The sequence below is a fragment of the Asterias amurensis genome, chromosome 18 (genome assembly GCF_032118995.1).
Source record: "Asterias amurensis chromosome 18, ASM3211899v1".
Lineage (NCBI taxonomy): Eukaryota > Metazoa > Echinodermata > Asteroidea > Forcipulatida > Asteriidae > Asterias > Asterias amurensis.
Window position 1 is genome coordinate 11,105,577 of NC_092665.1, and position 22,401 is coordinate 11,127,977.

The 22,401-nt window shown below is 38.5% G+C and overlaps 2 protein-coding genes across 2 annotated transcripts; both read left to right on the plus strand.

The window, feature by feature from the left end:
- The first annotated feature begins 1,361 nt into the window (after positions 1-1,361).
- LOC139951007 (ribonuclease inhibitor-like) lies at positions 1,362-3,879 on the plus strand. Its single transcript, XM_071949830.1, has 3 exons — positions 1,362-2,894; positions 3,102-3,248; positions 3,761-3,879. Exons 1-3 carry the CDS (start codon positions 1,634-1,636, stop codon positions 3,877-3,879), a joined length of 1,527 nt encoding a protein of 508 aa, XP_071805931.1. The 5' UTR covers positions 1,362-1,633.
- A 14,979-nt stretch (positions 3,880-18,858) lies between these two features.
- On the plus strand, positions 18,859-20,173 carry LOC139951010 (trypsin-1-like). The gene is made up of 2 exons (XM_071949832.1): positions 18,859-19,062; positions 19,985-20,173. The coding sequence occupies exons 1-2, from the start codon at positions 18,859-18,861 to the stop codon at positions 20,171-20,173; spliced, it is 393 nt and encodes a 130-aa protein (XP_071805933.1).
- The last annotated feature ends 2,228 nt before the right edge of the window (positions 20,174-22,401 follow it).

Genomic DNA, 22,401 nt, shown 5'->3' on the forward strand with positions numbered 1-22,401 from the left:
ACTATGAACACGGCACATGAGTATTTATTCAGTCAGTCGCCAGACTAGTTAGAAAGCAGTATGACAACATTTGAGCTTACAAGGTTGATTCAGTATTAGAGAAGAACACCTCTCCTTTCTTGTCAGAATCATTACCAGACGCCGATTCAGAGACGGGCCGTATACATGTACAATGGGAGTTTTTAGTCTTGACAGGCTAGGCATGTTTACAGGTAGGTGACATTCTCATGATCACACTTAAAAATACACTCAATCGTCATCCAGTTGTTTACGTTTTGTGACAATTGTGTTTGTTAAAAGCTGAGCAAATGCTTACTACCTCTTGTTTTGGGAACGGTTCGACTGTTTTAATTATAATGTATGAAAGTTTATTTTCAAAAGGTGGTCACGATTTTGAGATATCTGAGCGAATAATGTCCCAGCATAAAGAATAATCCCTAATGGGAATACACATAGAAGCGTCACTGCAGTGACGATTTTCAGATTTGTGCAGAACCGTAAATAACACACGTTCTTTGTTCATACAACAAACCAAGTAAATCGTTTGTTTCATTAATTAAATAGAAGCCTTGAAATCTATTTATAATCATATGACTCGATGTTTTTATTCATTGAAATTTTTTTTAAGTGAAATTCAGCAAAGTTCACGACTTGACATTTTCGTTCAAGCAGGTCATTTTAAAGTTTTTGTTTCAATCTTTGAGTAACATTTTGTTTTATTCCAAAACCTTTAACATTTTTTTTTTATTCCCAAAACTTCAATTATTGGAAAACATAGCTGAACAACAACGTTGGATAGAAGCCCTCAAACCCCTCAGAGACTGTAAAGAGTAGGCTGTGCCATCTTGTTTTTTCGCCCCTCCATAAAATCGTCGGAGGAGTGACGCCAAGTCATGTACTTCCAAATTCTCAACGCTTGGATTTTCACCCACACTCTTACACCAATCTGGAAGTAACTGACGTACAAAAATTAGTTTGAATAATAATAATCAAAAGCAGAAAAAATGAGCACAGTATTATGGCTTTGTCAGCCTACCGAGATACTAGTACACAAACTTCAAATAAAACAGGCTTGTGAGACTTCTTATTTAGGAGAACACAATAGCTTTATTTAGTAACTAAGTTACGTAAGTTAAAACTTACGTAACTTAGGTAAATTAAGGACGGAGACTCCAACCTGCCAGACCAGGCTAACGGCTACTGGCGATCATAGGCCGCACCCTGGTTTAAGTGCTACCCCGTACCTAATTAGTATTCATAATATTACTACGCCATCATACGAAAAGTAGTCCCATAACAACAGGAACATCTTCTGTTTTAATTTAGAAAAAAACATTGCCAATTTTTACCCATCTTCTCTGGGGCATAAATTTTAATTATATTTTTTTGTAAAAAATTATTTCAAATGGAAATAAAATATGCCTGAAGGTAAATATTGACCCTAACAATAATTTTGTTTGCAGTGGAAATTGTTTATAGGCGTATAGTGAAAACAAAATTTACCCATCCCAAGATAAAAATTTAGTTTATAGTAAACTGCAATTGCTCTTAATACATATAATACAAAATGACAACAATTAAGATTTGTTTATATATTTACCTCGTATGATTCTTACATCCCACGCCGTTACGTATGCCGTTCCCTTTTCGTTCTCTTCTCCTTCCAATGTTGGTTTTCTCCATCGTGGCTGCTGCAGGTAGTGTAACGAAACTTGGTCTAAGCGATAACGATCTCCATGGTATTAAGGGGGACCACATAACTCCAATTTCTTCATTGAAAGAATTGCATCTAAACGCGTGTGGTATACAGAGTGATGATATTGGGTCAGTTTTCTCCATCGTGGCTGCTGCAGGTAGTGTAACGACACTTTTTCTAAACGATAACGATCTCCATGGTATTAAGGGGGACCACATAACTCCAGTTTCTTCATTGAAGGAATTGCATCTAAACGCGTGTGGTCTTCAGAGTGATGATATTGGGCCAGTATTCTCCATCGTGGCTGCTGCAGGTAGTGTAACGACACTTTTTCTAAAGGATAACGATCTCCATTGCATTAAGGGGGACCAGATAACTCCTGTTTCTACCTTAAAGGAATTGCATCTATATGCGTGTGGTGTCAAGAGTGATGATATTGGGCCAGTTTTCTCCATCGTTGGTGCTGCTGGCAGTGTATTAAAACTTAAACTAAAGGATAACGATCTCCATGGTATTGAGGGGGACCACATAACTCCTGTTTCTTCCTTGAAGAAATTGCTTCTATGCGCGTGTGGTATACAGAGTGATGATATTGGGTCAGTTTTCTCCATCGTGTCTGCTGCAGGTAGTGTAATGAGACTTGTTCTACAGGATAACGATCTCCATGGTATTAAGGCGGACCAGATAACTCGGGTTTCTTCCTTGGAGGAATTGCTTCTAGTGAAGTGTGGTATACAGAGTGATGATATTGGGTCAGTTTTCTCCATCGTGTCTGCTGCAGGTAGTGTAATGAGACTTGCTCTAAAGGAGAACGATCTCCATGGTATTAAGGCGGACCAGATAACTCGGGTTTCTTCCTTGAAGGAATTGATTCTAGCGGAGTGTGGTATACAGAGTAATGATATTGGGTCAGTTTTCTCCATCGTGGCTGCTGCAGGTAGTGTAATGAGACTTGTTCTACAGGATAACGATCTCCATGGTGTTAAGGCGGACCGGATAACTCCTGTTTCTTCCTTGACGGTATTGTATCTGTACGCGTGTGGTCTACAGAGAGATGATATTGGGCCAGTTTTCTCCGTCGTTGGTGCTGCTGGCAGTGTATTAAAACTTAATCTAAAGGATAACGATCTCCATGGTATTGAGGGGGACCACATAACTCCTGTTTCTCCCTTGAAGGAATTGCTTCTATGTGCGTGTGGTATACAGAGTGATGATATTGGGTCAGTTTTCTCCATCGTGGCTGCTGCAGGTTGTGTAACGACACTTGTCATAAAGGATAACGATCTCCACGGTATTAAGGGGGACCAGATAAATCCAGTTTCATCCTTGACGGACCTGCAGCTGTTGAAGTGTTCTCTACTGAGCGATGATTTAAACCCACTTCTGTCCACTGTGGCTGCTGCAGGGAGCATAAAGCGTGTTTGGCTCAAAGGAAATAATCTACGTGGTATGAGGGGAAACCAGATAACCGCTGTTTCTTCGTTGAAGTTCTTGAGTTTGACTGATTGTGGTCTGCAGACTGATGAATGTAGGGCACTTGCAATGTCCCTGGGTATGGTAACAAGGGGTTCCGTTCTTTATACACCACCGTCCACTTTTTACGAACTGCTTCAATTTGTTGAACACTTTCCTGTTTAGATAAGCAAGCAAATTTCCTTGAGTGCAAGGATCTCTCACAGAAGAAGCAAGAACATTGAGCGCCCAGCTTGCACATTGTGTATCGGATGTGACTTATTTAATGCTAACAGTAGGCCCCAGAATGTTATATGGCTTTTGCCAAACTTGAGCAGCAGCGCTATTAGCCTGAAATCACACGGTAAACACAATATGCATTCACTTGAATACAAGAAGAAAACACAAGAAAGCTACACAAGTCATTGAGCTGCTGTCCACACAGTTAGCTAATAACAAGCCAACACTATTGCTCACGCAAAACTTTATCAGCCAAAAGCATATGTCGTATTCGTGCTTTTAATCAAGTATCATCGTAAATTTTTATACAATTTTTGCGGAGTTACACTAAGTTCTTGTTTTTCTTATTTCTCCTCCCTTGAATTGTCAAAGAATCGTTCTTCCAAGTAAACCGCCCAGGTCATACACAAACACAAGGCAGTGAGTTGAATGCACTGATGGGTAAAACTCTTTGCCCTAATCAATTCCGCCCCATTGAACTCCCAGGGTGAATACCAATTCGAGGACCAATGAAAGCCCCTGTGTTATGTGACATTTTGGCGATGCACACATTCTAAATTTATATATTGCATCTCTGTGGATATGGGAGACTATAGCCCTATTCACACTAAAGGTATTTCCCGGGAAATACCCGGGAATTGTTAGTCGATCCGTTCACACTACAAAACATTTCCCGGGAAATAACATTTTCCCGGGAAATAATTTACCCAGTTAAGGGGTAGGGTTAAAGGAGTTAGCCCCGGGGAAAAACGTTTTTCCCGGGAAAAGCAGCTAGTGAGAACGAAAGCGGGTTTAACTTACCCCACCTTTTGCTTCTACTGTGTTGAGATGTCATTAATCTCGAAAGGTCACAGACGTCAAAAATAGCGCGCCAAATAATTCGCGTGGTAACAATAGCCCTTTTTTGTTTTATCCTTCTGAAAGTGTTTACGTTTAGGTACGAAAATAAAAGTGAATTACATCTGTAATTTACAAATAAATATATGAATTGAAAAAATTGACCACGTGAATGGAATAGGAATAGAATAAATAGTTGGCGTGAACAAGCTTCCTTCTCGTACACACGCCATGTGTGTATGGTATTTCTTAATGCATGTATACTTGGGCGTTGATGGACTTTTGTTGTCCAGAGTCAGATTTGAGTTCTTCGATCGACATTGCTGTCTACCACCTGACAGTAAATATTTTAGTGCAATCTGTTGCTCAATTTCTTACAATGGGTAGAAGTGACCGATGGAGTGATGATGAAATTTTGAAACTGGTTGCATTTTTGGCCGACGATGCAGTCCAAAAACAGCTAGATGGGCATATAGGCCTACAAGAAACGGGAAAGTTTTCTGCCTGCGTGAAGCTGGATATTAACGGACCCCTGCCCATTGCAGATAAAAACAGAAAAACTTGGGAAAAAAAGACTATAGGTCGGTATGATAATAGTTTTGTTTTTCAAGGCCTAAATATTTTCTATTGCATAAGTGTTCTCCTGCAAAAACATTTTTTTTTTGAAGAAACATACATTTAAAAGTCTTTATGAAGCCATGAAAAAATGCTAGCCAATATAGGGCTAAAGCCTATTCCGTGTTCTTTCTTTGCATGATGGGAAAACAGCACTGTTGATGTTGGAAGGGAAGAATGCTTCTTTTTCTTTCTACTGCTATTGTCAGATTGTGCAAAGTTGACCATGCGGTATTTTTTTCTATAAAACCTTTAACTATCTTGGCCCTAACATCATGGACATTATTATACAATCCTTCGAAAATGCCATTCAGAAAATTTCTAGGCCTTACCCCAGGGTTGATTCCCTTAACCCTGCCCCTGAGCAGGGTTAATTATTTCCCGGGAAATTCCCGGGAGTATTTTTGTAGTGTGAACAGATCAACTATAGTATGAACAGGTATAGTGTGAACAGGTAAAAATTGAGATGAATGCCAACACAAAACCTCTGGGTAAAACACGGACACAAAAGTCCATTCAATTACAGTTCTCAAAAGAAAAATTGGGATAGTGAGAACGGTTGCTGGGGTGGCGGTGGGGTTAAAAACTCCCGGGATTTGCCCGGGAGTTTATTTCCCGGGAAATGGCTCTGTAGTGTGAAAATGGCTTTAGAGTGCGTTCGAATAGCTTCCCTGGTTCGACCCCGGTCTGCCCCCGGTTCGTTCGAATAGCTTTTACGTCATTCCAGGGTCTCACCCGGGTCAGCCCCAAATGCCCTGCTTGTGGAACGGGTCATTTGGGGGCTGACCCGAGGTGCATGACGTCACCACGAGAGGGTGAGTGATCGTTGGCTTAGCTCTTGTCAGGGGCTTCACCCCCCATGCATTCAAAATTCCTTGAGACGGAACAATTCTGTCTTTAGAATTTTCATACGGAAACCCTTTGTTTTCCTAATTCTATTGTGTTCTTGGTCTCAATAAGACATTAAATATGAAATTAGTGTTTGAAGACGCGCTTTGCCACAATTTTAATGTGCAGTGTGAAAGCTGAAATTAATGTCAAGCGTGGCAGACAGTCTGTGTGTGACAGACAGTAGCGCGCGTTTGGATTGTAAACATCTCTAGGTTCGGATTCGAAGGTAATATTAATTATATTTTCTATGATTCATTGAAACTATCAGAACGTCTCGATTACGATAAATGGGTGAGGACGCAAAATAATAAATCCTAATAGTTTTGGTATCATTTTGAAGTAGTAATAAGTATTGTACACTTTGTTAAATTTTCCACTGTTTCAAGGGAAGCTATATTATTTGTTTATTAAGATAAATGGGCAAACTCAAATATTGAATGCATACTATATTATTAAGCAGTAATAATATATTAAGTAGTAATAAGTATTGGACACTCTGGATTATATTTTTCTCAGATGTAAGGGAAGCTATTGTTAGTTATAAGATAAATGGGCGAAACCCAATCTAGAATGCTAAATACTATATAACTATTATATTTTTAATATAAGTGGTATTATTTAGAATAGAAGTAGTATTGAGCACTCTGGATTATATTTCCCATGTAGATTCAAGGGAAGCCATATTGATAGTGGAGATAAATAGGCGAACTCAAATATAGAATACTATATAGTTTGTATAATATCAATACCATGACATCATTTAGATGTAGTAATAATATACACTCATGATTAAATTTTAAACACAGATTCAAGGGAAGCTGTAATAGTTGTTAAATGGGCGAACTCAGAGAATGCTAAATACTATATTGATTTTTATATTATCAATATTAGTGGTCTGATGCATAAGCAGTAATAAGTATTGGACACTTTTGTTTGTATTTTCTACAGATTCAATGGAAGCTGAATAATTTTGTTGATTAAGGTTAGTGGGTAAACTGTAATAAAGAATGCTAAATACTACACAGTCGCATATATCAATGGTATCATTTAGAGGTAGTAATAAAAAAAAAGTAGTGGACACTCTTGGTCATATTTTCTACAAATGAAATGATTCTGCAGTTAGAGAACGCAGTTAGAGAACGCGATAAAGGATTATTTTATTTCAGTTGCCGAAGTTATGAACTTAACCAAAGAATTATATTGAGAATTTCTCCCATCGGTTATTTATATGTTGTGTTATGTCTTTTTTAGTGTTATGACACTATCTTTATTTCACCATTAGTACGGTACGTTGTGTTTGTTACAATATTATTTTTGCTAAATAACCTTAATTTTTGAACATTAAATTTGTCAAAATGTTAGCGTCTCTCCCGTGCTATGCAGCTTTCAAACCTATAGGCAGCCTCTAAAAATGCAGCAGGCGGGACGGTAAGCATGTTGTTGTTATGAGATGGCCTTAAAGTTGCATCATTGTAATAGTACCGTTTTAACTTCAAGATTAAACTTTTCATTTTGCTTGTCTCTTTTATGAAATCAACATGTATTATTTTCACATCGATATCGTCTTTTATTTGAAAAACTTCTTACGAATAATTCTTTACAATAGAGCTGAGGGCGCTAACATTAAAGTCACCTGGAAGTGGTATTTTTTCAAAATAAAGCTTTAGTCACTAATATAATGTGTTTTGATGAGTGGAATGTGAATAAACAGTTAACCAAGGTTTTAAGAAATCAGTTCTTATGTTATTTACAAATTTAAGAGTAGACCCCCCACCCGAGAGGGCGCTGTTCGTGACGTTAATCGAAAATATTCTTGGGGTTTTTTTTCCGGCAATGCCGTCCAGGTGTATTGCTGCTGAATGCAGACAAACACTATTTGAAACGTACCAACTCACGACTTGGACATACATGTACTTTGCACGTGTGTTTACTATACGCATTGCAGGCAAAGTCTGCCTCGATTGACGTCACAAATGGGGTAGGCGGAGTCAGCCCCATACAACTTTATATATTTTTTAAACGTATAAATCGTGACAAACAATTACTAAAAAATATTGTTTTATTGTTCGTAAGCATATACTCTTATGTTTGAAAGAAAAAAAATTATATTTCCAGGTGACTTTAAAGATTGTAATTTTATTGATGATATTATCTTCTTAATACACAATATCCCCAAGGATTTAAAATACTATAATGAGTTTGCAAAGCAAAACAAATTTATAAAAGAAATGTGCGAACAATTTGCATCAGTAGTGCATATATAGGAAACTTATCCGACCCGGATTTTATCACAGAGTTAAATCTCGTTCTTGATTGGGCCTTATCCGCACTCAGGCGGCTGTGGCTGTGTCTGTTCCTAAGGGTGTTGCTAAGGCAAGCCTACTTTCCAACGCGTAGTAATAATGGTGATCCGGCCACAGCCACAGCCGTAGGCCACCCATTCGGAAACGGAATATATCTGCAAAATAATTACATATTATCTGCAACATTTTTGCCTTGCAAAAATGGGTCACCAGCCAAAAACCGAGAGTTTGTTCCTGACTGGTATCCCTTGAGTTACCTTTTCAAATTTGTTTGTTAATATTGTTACCTGAAAGTAGTTTCATGAAGCGGAGCCCAGTGTAGTTTCTGCTGAGCGTAAAAAGGGCTATTAGAAAAACCAGTAGGGCCTATACGTCAATTTATATTTACTGTATCCCATTATTTGCCTTTTCAAATTAATTGTTTAACTTAAATTGTATTCTTAAAGCAGTTTCATGAAAATTAGCTCAGTCTGGTTGCATGCTGTTCAAGTTTAGTTTTATTAATTTATTTTAAACCTACGAACAACAATCTTTGTTGGCAAAAAAAAAAAAAAATTGTCAACAAAGCGATGTGTCCTACTAGACCCGCCAACAATGGCATACATGTATATAACAATATAGAAAATAAAAGCTTTAATGTAGCCTACTTGAATAAGTTGAATTATAATGAAATATGACTTGTGTAAAATGAAGATAACATTGTGTAAAAAAGGATTACATGTAATTATTAAACATTGATGTATGCTCTCTTTATTAAAACTGACATTGATGGATTAAATTAATCATAGACAAATTGAAAATTGTATTCGATAATATGACATCATTTCTAGATAAAGTTTAGTGTGTAAAATAGTAACGAGCATTTTTAGATGCGCAAAGCTCCGTTCACATTTCACGCGAAAACAAAATACGACGCGAATTTTGGGTGACGCAATAATCTCTACGCGAGAAAAATTCACATTGCTTTTGCGTCAGCTATGAACAGGGCTTGAAATGTGCTAAATCAAACAGCTACCTGAGCGGAATGTTTTCAACGGAAACAATATTTAACTTGTTTATAATGCACTTGTTTACCATTTTGTGTACACTTCTGAATTGTTCGTAATCATCGATTAAAAAATCTGGCCCCAACCTAAAGGTTTTGAAAAACTAAAAGCACTTATGCCGTTTAAGGCGCGAGTCAAAGGACAATGCCGCTGACATCATGTCTGGGAGTTTGCTTTGTTATACCTCCACGCTGCAACAAAGCGGCTTTACAAATTGGAACTCCCAACTATGACGTTTTGAGAGTGATTACGTAATTGGGCTTTTCGCATATTTTTTTTTTTTTTTCCTATTCTTTAGTGCGCCGTGTGTTTGTATTTACTGTATGTATACACGCTGTGTACGGCAACTCTCAGAAAAGCGCTGGATAAGGGCATTAGAAATTATTGGTTTTTTTTTACACAATTGAAATCTATTTATAATCATATGACTCGATTTCCTTATTCTTTGGAAACATTTCAAGTGAAATTCAGCAAAGTTCATAGTCTTAGACTATGGTGGTTGATATTGGATAGTGTACTACGCGCAGTTGTAAATCGCCAAAGCGCGCCCGCCACGGTATGATTTAGTTAACTGGCTTGAAATCTAGACTATACTGGCTACCATGCTTGCCAGTGTAGTCTAGATTTCAAGTCGGCCATTCAACTAAATCATTTACAAGTGCGCGTAGTACACTATCCAATATCAAGCACCATAGCCTTGGGCCAAGACTAACGTCCGGCCTGTTAGCGCTTCTTTTTTTTTTCAGGACAGATAAGGCCAATTGGCATTATGGGCTATTTTCGGTTATGTGTACGTATACATAATGTGGTGAACGAATACCACAACAGGGGCAGACAGAGTTTGCTTGCCATACGGGTGTGCGGCACCATAATGTAGCCCGAGCCCTAAATGTAGCCCTAAACATGCCCTAAATGTAGCCCGGACCTAAATGTAGCCCCAATCATGTACCTAGATGTAGCCCGGACCTAAATGTAGCCCCAAACTTGTACCTAAATGTAGCCCGGACCTAAATGAACTTAACCACAGACATGACACTACTGCTTATGGTGTTCCAAAAAAGACACTTCGCGTCGCCGTCGCCGTCGCCGTTGCCTTCGCCATCGCCGTCGCCGTCGCCCTCGCCTCCGGACTTTCGAGGGCGCTGTTTCACTATCCTGCACAGAGCTGTCCAAATATTTAAAGATGTAAGGGGCCGAGGGCTGCGACGGCGACAGCGTCGGCGACTGCGACTGCGACGGCGACATTGACGGCGACGGCGACGGCGACTGCGACGGCGACTGCGACGGCGACTGCGACGGCGACGGCGATGGCGACGGCGACGGCGACGGCGACGCAAAGTGTCGTCTTTGGAACACCGTAACTGCTAGATATCCGTCTGTGGATGTTCAAGCTATGATCTAAGATTTACTTGAACTGGGGACAAGTACATTGCGTTCTTGCATTGTCCGACACCGCCCCCCCCCCAAGACACACATCAACCACCACCAACATTCCGGATGCTGCGGTCTCAGGACTCGTTTCGGTTTAGGTAGTAAGGCAGATGACTCCTGGTGTCGAGTGCATTTAGCGGTAGTTTGCTCAGTCCCAAACTGCACTATCAACTGTGAAACTATATGGCGAATTAATATTTCTTTGTCGTTGCTCTTTTGTCTGTATATTCAAATGTTAAGACTTGCGAGTTAGGTATAGCCTTAAAATCCTTTACTTTTTGTCATTTTTTTTTTTTGTCCTTTTTTTATATATTTTTTTATATACTATTATTACTTTTATTATTATTCTTCTCATTATTACGAGACCCCACATAAACCCACCCTGTTAGCAGCTGTTGCTTTTATCTGCACTGCGAACAGTTATTATTTAAACACTTTAATAGACCGATTGCATTACCAATGTTTTCATGTGATCACGTGACCTACATTGGGTATTGAAAAACACAGTTACACAGTAAAGACATGGGAAGACTCGTACCGTTGGACCATTATTGGCTGGTTTTTCGCTAAATAACCCTTGACTTAAAACGAAGCCCTTTTTGTAAATTTGAATGTTGTGATATTGATTTAAATCACATTTGCTGTTTGATCTTTCCAGTAATCTACTACAAAATGCTCACGCGCCGTTAGCGTTGTGCACAGCATCAAGTTGGGCTGCCATAAGGGAGATTACGAAGTTGATCCGACTCATAGTTGACAGCTACCCCTTCCAATCAAATAGTTTGAGGGTGAAAAATAAAGGAATTTGCAGCTCCTTATTTAAATTTTTATGAAAATATTGACAGCAAAATCATTACAATTATGGCAATGTAAAACCCCACTTTCCGTGCACAATCACATGGCATCGTGTGAACATTCTCGTGAAATTTCTCCTATTTGGTGTAACTGTGTTTACCCATTACTGGCATTGTTCAGCCACCGGTAAGGTCTCATGTTACAAATCCCGGAATATTCTTCAGTGGTTTCGAGAATTGAGTCTTTATTGAACAACAAATTGCAACAGTAATCATGTCTTTTTAGCGCACGTTTTATGCCATGTTTGTTTACATATAATAACACCCACAACAGGTCACGTGACGCACGGAGCGCAATCGGTCTATTGAGTCCAGTTTATTATGCATGTTTTTTATTTGAAACGAGTCAAACAACTCGCCCTTACATTCATTGTAGCAATCATAGTGTGTAAGGGGAGAAGCGAATCATACATGTAGCTGTGTATCCGACCATCAGATGAGACAAGTGTGAATTTTTTTTATTTTATTAGATAAGTGCATCTTTACACAGAGTTTTACTATAGATGGGCAGGCGCCGTTTGTATGATGGTGCGGGTAGGAAACGAAAATGGGTAGAGAATGCAGAGGTTGATGAAAAAACGCATGTTTTTGGTGTGGTCCCTGGTAGTAAAGCATCCCTTGATTGCTTGGACGTTGCTTTTGGAGCTGTCAATACGGTGGTTAATACTGCACTTACTATCTTTGATTTTTTTATATATCTCCACGTAAGAAACGGAGTGTGGGTTTATTAGAGATCGATCATTGGTGGTGGTTTGCAATCTTTTAAAAACACAACAACTGACAGACCATTCAACATTATATTGTGTGTAGGGGAAAGAGAATAACGTGTAGCCCTTGTGCAATCAGACTATAAAGACGAGACTGTATATGTGACCAAAAAACAACATTTTGATGATTTTGTAGAATAATAAGCACCGTAAAGAGTGTTTGTAGGAGGACACGCACAAACAAAAATGAAGTAATACCGGAACGCACTGAAATTATGTCCCTTGTTAATGGAGAATCATGTAAATTAAAGCTAGGGTTTTTGTTTGCATTCCCTTTTTTTATTTTTTTCCCTGTGTAACCTTATGAAAAGGCGCTAAGTAAGTGGTATTACTATTATTAGTATTTTATTATAGGCCGGGGCCCAGTTTTAATGCCTATATGCTTCAACCAAACTCTGCCCACACAACCACCATGTTCCGCTTATTGTGCAAGCACTGAAAAATCTGTGCAAGCTTCAATTCAAATATTACATACGATGAGTTTCCCCGCAAACAAGCAAAAATATCCCTGCTAAGCTGTGAAATATGCTTTATGTATATATCCGCGCTTATTAAAGTGTCAATTATTTACCTACTTTACATGTTTGAAGTGTAGGCCTTACCAAACCTACTTACAGAGCAACATGTCATGGTTTTGATAACCACCAAACTTTGCGCTTACGATCACCATTTTCCGCTTTAAAGGCAGTGGACACTGTTGGTAATTACTCAAAATAATTATTGGCATAAAACCTTACTTGGTGACGACTAATTGGGAGAGAATGATGGTATCAAACATTGTGAGAAACAGCTCCCTGTGAAGTGCTATAGTTTTCGAGAAAGAAGTAATTTTCCACGAATTTGATTTCGAGACCTCAGATTTAGACAAGAGTGTTTTTTCTTTCATTGGTCATCGAACTTGCGAGATGCAAGTTCGATGACCAACTGAGCTAAGATTTTCACAGGTTTGTTATTATATGCATATGTTGAGATACACCAATTGTGAAGGCTAGTCTTTGACAATTACCAATAGTGTCCACTGCCTTTAAGTGCAAGAGCGGAATATAATGTGCGAGCTTGGAAGCCCACATTTCGCTTGACTTAAGCGTATAATTCACCACTTCTGCTAAGCACTGAATATTTGCTTACAGAGCAGAGCATGACAATGAGCCCTTTCGCACAAGAATTTTTATGAAGCAAGTTCCCATCATGATAGACCTGGGTGACTAGTGAAATTTACTACTCGACTAGTCGCACCGCAAACCCATTTACGACACTTGTCGAGATAAATTTTGGATCCTCAAGATTTGTGCCGCATTGTGTCGCACGCGCAATATTAACTAGACATTAAGTGTTTGTGAACAAACACGAAGCTGTTCAGTGTTGTTTTGAATGGATTATGTGCTTCATTGCCAAAGGAATCACTAACTGGAAAAAGGTTATTCAAATCAGTTGTGTAGTTGTGATATATTTGTATGTTCACACTTCCGTTTGTCCGTAAGTAAAGGTCAATATGGCCTCACAGCTACCAAAGACTAATATGCAATGCCCAAGGAGTGTATAACTGAAATAGCTTAAAAATTGGTTGTGTATGTATTGATATATGGTCCCACTTCCGGTTGACCCTGAAGTAAATGTCAACCTGGGGTCACCGTTTTTCAAAGTAAGTATTTATTGCTTAGAGTATATAACTGAAAAAAAGTTTGATCATTGGCTGTGTACTTTTTGAGATATGGTCCCACTTCCGGTTGACCCGGAAGTAAAGGTTAACATGGGGTCAAAGTTGTTACAAATTTTTGATGCACAAGGAGTCTATAAATGAAAACAGCTTGAAAAACGGTTGTGTAGGTCCCACTTCCGGTTTAACCATAAATAGAGGTAAACCTGGGGTCACGCCTTTTAAAGTTTATTTTTAATGCCCCAAAAGTCTACAAATGAAAAAAAATGAAAATCAGTTGTATATATCTTGAGGTCAACGTGAAGTCACGGTTTTTCACATGTTAATATTTTATGCCTAAGGAGTTTATAATTGAAAAGAGTTTGAAAATCTGTTGTAAATTTCTTGAGATATGGTCCCACTTCCGGTTGACCCGGAAGTAGAGGTCAACTTGAGGTCACGGTTTTTCACAAGTTAATATGTTATGCCTAAGGAGTTTATAATTGAAAAGAGTTTGAACATCTGTTGTATAGTTCTTGAGATATGGTTCCACCTCCGGTTGACCGGAAGTAGAGGTCAACTTGAGGTCACGTTTTTTCACAATTTAATATGTTATGCCTAATAATAATAATAATAACCGTATTTATAACGCGCCTTTTGCCAAAGGATACAAAGCGCAAGGTTTTATTGCAAGGAGTGGGGCGAATTTTGAGATATAAGACCTAATCATTAAGCACCATGTAATGGTTTGGCTTCTCTTTTCGATAAGTGCACTGGGTTCTTTTACATGCGTTTACACAACACATGGGACCAACGGCTTTACGTCCCATCCGAAGGACGAAGCAATGGTTATGTGTCTTGCTTAAGGACACAAGTGTCTCGGCTGGGGATTCGAACCCACACTCTGCTGATCAGAAACACCAGAGTTTGAATTCGGTGCTCTTAACCGCTCGGCCACGACACTCCCTAAGGAGTTTATAATTGAAAAGAGTTTGAAAATCTGTTGTATAGTTCTTGAAATATGGTCCCACTTCCGGTTGACCCGGGAATAGGGGTAAACTTGAGGTCACTGTTTTCAAAATTAACCTCCATCCCCCAAGGAGTCTGTAACTACAAACAGTCTAAAAATCGGCCTTAAACTTCTTGAGATATGGTGCTTCAAAGATTGTCTAAAGATCGGCTAATTAAATACTCATGTCGTTCCGGGCTACATCTAGGTACGTGTTTGGGGCTACATTTAGGTCCGGGCTACATTTAGGCACATGTTTGGGGCTATATTTAGGTCCGGGCTACATTTAGGCAAATGTTTGGGGCTACATTTAGGTCCGGGCTACATTTAGGCAAATGTTTGGGGCTACATTTAGGTCCGGGCTACATTAAGGGCTCGGGCTACATTATGGTGCCGCACATGCGGGCCACACCTTTGCATGTGAGGTACAGAATGATGAGAAGACCACGGTAATAAATACAACTGGAAACTGACCAGTTTGGCGATGTAATTGTTATCATTTATATAAACATTTAAACAGGACAATAACAATGTTATAAAAAAAAATTAAAAAATGAACGCAGGAGTGAGGGCCTTTGTTTGTGTCTTCAACGCTAGCTACAAATTTGCTTATTATCCTGAACATGGTTTCATTTCATCATGGAGGAAGTGGACTGTATGAATGATTCCTGAGTTGAGTTCAGCGGCAGTTAGGAGCCCTTTACAGGTAAGTGGAATTCTCATCATGACCATCCATTACAAATACCCAAAACGCTTATTTAAACAACTTTGCTGTGAGCATAATGTACACAAGTTCGTAGTAAGTTACCTACACACGAAAAACTGTGGTCAAAAGAAAAAGGGAACTGGAAACAAAATTCTATATTTTTATACCGTCAGTAGTGAGCCGAACTTGGTCGAAAGGACAAAATTTCCTTTAGAAGGGAAGGTACACGTTCAATAATTGTCAAAGACCAGTCTTCTCACTTGGTGTATCCCAATATAAGCATAAAATAACAAACTGAAAATTTGAGCGAAATGGGTCATCGAAGTTGCGAGAAAATGATGAGAAAAAAATCACCATTGTTGGACGAATTTGTGTGCTTTCAGATATGAAAAGTATTTTATTATTTTAGTGACAAAAAATTCGTGACATAAAAAAAAACCGTGCAATTTCGAGGCATGTTTGTGTGGATATGTATATTCTGCTTTTAAGTTATCTATCTAACCATATTATGAATGTTTATTATAACAAACGGTTTCGAACGCTTTTCAAAGACCCGAACTTGCCCGATCCAAGGCAACGTGTTCATTTAAATATGCGTGTGTAGTTTTGGGGTTTTATTTCCGGTGGAAGTATTTTCTTTTTTCCCCTGCCAAAATAACTTATCTGGGATATTCGATAACGCGAGGTGCGAGGTGCGAGGTGAAAGATTTTGAACATATCTTATGCAATGATCTTATGACAACTCCCTTGTAATTGTGTAAACTTGCAACAATAACATATTAAGCATTTGAAACCCATTGTCCAGGATAAAATATATCTTATGTCGTTCTTGGTCGCTCCGGCACTTAAATTTGAGAAACGCCGGATAGTAATGTTTTTTTTACCCGCGATGTTTTTACTGAATATGCATGAAACCAGATACCGACCGACCCGATCGAATGTTGATCACCACGCGTTGCTTCTTTTCCACATTTTTCATTTTAGTCGGCTATGTTCAGGGATTAAAAGGTCTGCAATCCTACCCTTAACAAATTACTCATCACATTTATGCCCTGGTTAAAGTAATAATTTCATTTTTGAACAGTAATCTGATAAAAATTATTATTATGCGCCACCACTTTCGCAAAACAAAGGTGTATCTGTAGGTTCTGGGTTTGCCGCCTCCTTATTCATGGAATTTGCCGCCCAGTGATGAAAAGTAGGTAGCACCGCCTGTAATGTTCTCTTTTCAACCACGTCCGCAGCATTACTATTTAAAACAAAAACCTTTGCTGACATATTGATTATGTATTAAGTGGGACATTTTTCATAAATACATAGAACAGTATAGTATATAGATATCGATGACGTCTTTAATCGCATGGCACTACAACATAGTTGGACCTTTCACCGTAATATTATTGCTGCACTAATTATTTAAAATTAAGATAGACATTTATTTATTTAATATATTTTCTTCACAACTATCCTATGGGTAAAAGCATAATTTATGATTAAAAGCCAGTTTTTTTAAACCCTTATAAAAAACCTACATGTATTCCTCTACAGAACCACATTTTCTTTTAAACAACATTACTTTCAATCCTTCTACTGTAAAAATTTGTACAAGGCTAAAAAGTGCTGCCCCTATAAATACTAATGGCACCGTGGTCTAGTGGTTAGACTTCGGAAGCTTGCAGTCACAAGGTTGTGAGCTCGGAAACCCAGGCTAACTGTTATTTTCACAATGCCCATATAATATACTGTCATCTGGTTACGAATCACAATTATTGACCGATTTTTGCAGTTAGTAATTATAGGCGATACATTTATATGAATCATAAGTGCTTAAAAAGTATGTTTTTCTTTTAAATTTATGCATAAAGAGGCTTGATTTTTCACCCCCGGCCCCTGGACCCCACCCAATAAATTGGTTACAGCCCCCCACCCACAAACATAATCCTATGTGCCCCGTTGTCTAATATAGAAGTTGTGATACACGAAGTGTGGGCCTTGGACAATACTGTTTACAGAAAGTGTCCATTGGCTTTAAGGCCGATCACTACTCAACAACGTCAGTGCAACTTACGTTTTATGTCATATTATAGGTCATCATAACGTTCGCTTTGGTAACGCCAGTATTTATACTTCATATTGTAGGTCACATAACGTTCGCTTTCTGGGTAACGCCAGTGTTTAGTCAAGCGGACGATGCATGCAATGTGCGCTGGGCAGATCGTTTGTCAATCGTCTTATCCCAGAACCAGTATGAAGGGGAGCTTGGGCTGGTTACTTATCAATGCAATTTCAGTGCAGCTTTAAACGTTATATGTCATACGTTCGCTTAGGTAGCGTTTCATGCTACGAACTATTCATGCTAAACGTATGACGTCTGCACGTACGTACCTGACGTGGAAAATTGTAACTTCACGTATGATGTATTAAAACGTAAGATTTTAACAACACAATTTTTCTGACGTTCACGCTAACGTTTTAAGTCGCGTAACGTGCAGCTAAACTTATGACTCAAATTCGATTTCCAATTGACATGAAACTGTGTCAAAATTACGCAGAATACGAGTCAGAAACGTGGTCCGGTTGTTTGGAGTGTACTGTGTGTACGATTTTTGGCTTTGGAAGTAGTTTGCATCATGTCAGCTTCTTCGGGTTACGGACGGATGGGGGATTTAACCGAGTCGTTGCGTCCGCATTGGACTTTCTGGCTCAGTTAAACTGACCTGGTCAATCTTCCTAGGCGCCATTCGGGTCGGGTAAGTTACCTGGGAGGAAAACTTCCTGAGCATTGGACTTAAAATGGGTAAGTTACCCATTGGCTCGGTTAGTTTACCCAAATTAAGTCCAATGTGAACAGGGCTGTAAAGCCATCTGACTAAAGAACCGATTCGTGCATTAATTCTCAAATTCATTTTTTTTTTAGAATAATATTAACACAAACCTTTTTTTTTTCGGAGGACATTATTTCTCAAATTGGCGGTAAACTGTAAACAGCTGCAGTTCTTCTCACCAAGTAATGGATACTTGGAATATTTACATATATGACCGTACCTTTCACTCAAGTAAGCCAAGTTCGCGATAAAGTTCGAATACCTCAATTCAATAAATAATGTTTTTGTTAACTTGTTTAGAGAAACAAACAATCGATAACGTATACAAATTGGTTATAAGAACAGCCAGATTGACGTGTGATTTTTTAAGTATTTAATACGCGGTATATGGTTTTATTCTTAGTTTTAAAATCAACAATGATATCTAAGTTTTCACCAAAAGAAGTTATACTTCCACAGTGCAAAGTTTAAAAATCTTACTTATACCTAAGTTACCAAACATGATCAAACTTAATGTTCTTCTTATGTGGAATTTTTTCCCCCGTCAATAATGAATAGTCCACTAAATGATGTGTGGGTAGGTGTTGGCTTCCACGATCTACGCGAAACGGCGGCAGATGGCGCAACTATCATCACAGGCCAATGGATAAAACATGACAAATTTGACCTTACGGGATCAGCAGACAACGATATCGCACTCATCAAGCTGGACCAACCTGCAGTACTCTCAAACAGGGTGCAGCCCATTGCAATTGTGAGTGCTGACAGTGATGTTGCGTGGGGAACCGATATATTGATCAGCGGCTGGGGAAAACTTAGTCGTAAGTGTTAACTGGACCAATTCATTTTAGGTTAAAGACACTAGACACGTTTGGTCAAAAATGTCAAAGATTTCAGTATTCTCACTTTGTGTATTACAACATAGTGCATAAAATAATAAATCTTTTGAAGTTTTGGGGTCGATTGGTAATCGAAGTTGCAAGAAAAAAATGAGAGAAATAAATACCCTTTTGCCTAAATTTGTGTGCTTTCAATTGCCGCAAAAAGGCTTCATGCCTGAAGTCTTTTAATATTGTGAGACTTAAGAGTCAGTTCAGGTAAATAGTTGACATAGTTGCTCACGGTCAAAAAATGATTTTTTTTTTTATACTTTGTGGGTGGAAGGGCCTTGGGGTGCAAGTAAACAAAATTGCATTTTCAATTCCAAATATAGCCCGTTGCCATGGTTACGGCTCATTTTGTGTTTTGGCCATTTTAGGCCGATTTGGGGGTCTGAAAAACTGGTTTTTAGCTCATATTTACAACTCCACCCCACCAAAATGCAAAATTATTTCAAAAAAGCTAGTAAATCACTACAAAGTATCATCCTTGGCCTTCCTTGAGAAAAAAAATTAATGCTTTAAACATCACCCTTATGCTATTTTTGCATCATGCATTACAGTGTGTTTTTAGAACTTGCAAAATCGCAATTTTTACCCTATGTTTGGACCCCAAAATGTCAACTTGCCAGGGGTCTCAGAAAATGTTGACTTTCAAAATGACGCTGAAGTAATTATTCTTATTTATTAATGCAAACAAAATGACCAGCATGCAACAGTAGCTGAAAGGGTCACTTAAACAGTTGTAAAAAGCTACTGTTTAAATAGTTGAATAAGTTTCTTGTGTTTTGTCTGCAGCATGATAGCGGTGGCTCTGCCGTCATTAATTATGACGAGAATATGCACACGAATGGAGTGACCTTAGCAGGGATCGTAAGCTGGGGCTTTGGATGTGCAGACCCCGTCTACCCAGGCGTCTACACGCGCATATCAAAGTACTGTGATTGGATAAGTAACATGTCGGAAGGTGACGTCGCTTGCTCTTAAATCTATCTCCTTTTTTTCTTCAATAAGTCATCCGGGTTCCTTTTTGAAGACTACTTTGACTTAGGTACCTTCAGTAAAAGCGTGTGCTTTTGTCAGACGGAGCCTAGCCCGGATTCGACGCTTAAAGGCAGTGGAAACTATTGGTAATTACTCAAAATAATTGTTAGCATTAAACCTTACTTGATAACGAGTAATGGGGAGAAATGGATAGTATTAAACAATATGAGAAACGGCTCCCTCTGAAGTAACGTAGTTTTTAAAAAGAAGTAATTTGCATCTAGCATCTGAAAGCACACAACTTCCTGTGACACCGGTGTTTTTTCTTTCATTATTGTCTCGTAAATTAGACAACCGATTGAGGTCAAATTTTCACAAGTTTGTGATTTTATGCATATGTTGAGATACACCGAGTAAGAAGATTGATCTTTGACAATTACCGATAGTGTCCAGTGTCTTTAAACCGTGATTTTGAAAATGAACAAGGAATCGCGTGTAATTTACTGGAACTGCTTTTTGTAATTTCTCTCGAACAGGCTGGTCCTGGAGAGAGCACAATATAAGTTCAACAAATTATTTTAATAAATTATGGGTAAAAGACAAAATTAACTATCTGTTTCAGTTGAATTGACTTTATTGGTTAATCACTGGTCAAAGACCAAAACAGTTACACTACGGCCGCCAAAACGCACCCAGACTGATGGATACACTATTATGTTACAATGAATTAACAGTATTATGTCATATAAGTTTAGAGGTATACAACCTACATACAATCAATGGGTTTAAAGACCGTATATGGCGCTGTCCGTGCACGTCTAACTAAGAGTGACGTCACAACCACGACCATTTGGTCGGCAAGGGAAATTTTAGCCAATGAGCAAAAGCTTTCGCATGACTTTTGTTGCAGATACTTGTTACTGACAATGAATGAGAAACAAGTTGTCAATTTTTTGTGATCGTACCATTAAGAAAAGACTTTCAAAAGAATCGCCACCATCAGTAAAACTCCCAAATTAGTATAAAGACGGATAGGTTGGATACAATTTTTCTGTATACAGCAATGTGAATTGGGGACTTTTAGGACGCTTGGTGGCAGCAGACTTACAAGGTAAAAACCATTTTTCTCGGTAATGGATGCGTCCTAGGAACTACGTTAAAAAAGCCAAAACATCTGACGTCACACTTCGTGAATAACGCCAGGGAGTGAACTTTAGCCTAGGTCAATCCCGGTCCATTTGCAACTTTCACATATATGCATAAGAAGACGACCGCAAGTGCATCTGGCAAACGTAAACTTGAACAAATCAAAAAACAGATATGGAAAGACTACGTCACATGCACGTGTTTATCCAATGGAATCATTGTATCCAATGAAAGCACTGGTTCTGAAAAACAAGTACCTGCAAGTCTTTATCCTGCTTGCGGATAAAGACAGGGGCCCAGTATACGTACACAATGCAAATTTACCTTGTTTAAAGTCTGCTGGTACCTTAAGTCTGCTTGTACCTTGTTAAGTCTGCTGCCACCTAGCGTTCAAAAGTCTCTCGTTAAATAAACGCAACAATTTTAAAATATATTTACTGTTAAATAATGTTCCATTTACCGCAAATCTTGACTTTAAATAAAATTGTGAAAATAATTCACCGATTGTCTCAAAACTTTTGTTGTTGTTTTTGTTTTGTTTTTTAAAATGATTCTAAGACATTTGATTCAACTCAGGAATCCACGATATCTTATTCAACAATGCTTTAACATTTCATGCTAGTGTCACCATTTTATTTAAGGCACATGCTCTCTTAAAGGTTTACTACATCATCGGCAGGCATAAACAAAATTAGATTACTTTCTTGACTTAAAAGGTCATAATGCATTTTTCCACCATGGAATCGTCCTAGGAACTACGTTAAAAAAGCCGAAACATCTGACGTCACACTTCGTGAATAACGCCAGGGAGTACTTTTGGATGTAATTTTGATATGTGTATAGTTTTTGTATTTATCGACTAAAAAATCAGGCCCCAACCTGAAAAACTTGATAACTGAAAACACTTCTGCTGTTGACGGCGCGCGTCAAAATGACAATGCTTTGACGTCATGTTCTGGAGTTTTTTGTGTTTCTTTTTCATACATCCACGCTGCAACAAAGCGGCTATACAAATTGGAGCTCCCAACTATGACGATGAGTGATTACGTAACGGAGCTTTTCGCGAATCTTACAGAAAAGCGCAG

Bases quoted from the DNA above. Each gene is read 5' to 3' on its own strand.
- LOC139951007 (XM_071949830.1), top strand. From the start codon at position 1,634: ATGCCGTTCCCTTTTCGTTCTCTTCTCCTTCCAATGTTGGTTTTCTCC. The intron at 2,895-3,101 runs GTATACAGAGTG...TGGCTGCTGCAG, and splicing joins ATTGCTTCTATGTGCGTGTG to GGAGCATAAAGCGTGTTTGG. The intron at 3,249-3,760 runs GTATGGTAACAA...GAATTGTCAAAG, and splicing joins GGCACTTGCAATGTCCCTGG to AATCGTTCTTCCAAGTAAAC.
- LOC139951010 (XM_071949832.1), top strand. From the start codon at position 18,859: ATGAATAGTCCACTAAATGATGTGTGGGTAGGTGTTGGCTTCCACGAT. The intron at 19,063-19,984 runs GTGAGTGCTGAC...TTTTGTCTGCAG, and splicing joins GGGTGCAGCCCATTGCAATT to CATGATAGCGGTGGCTCTGC.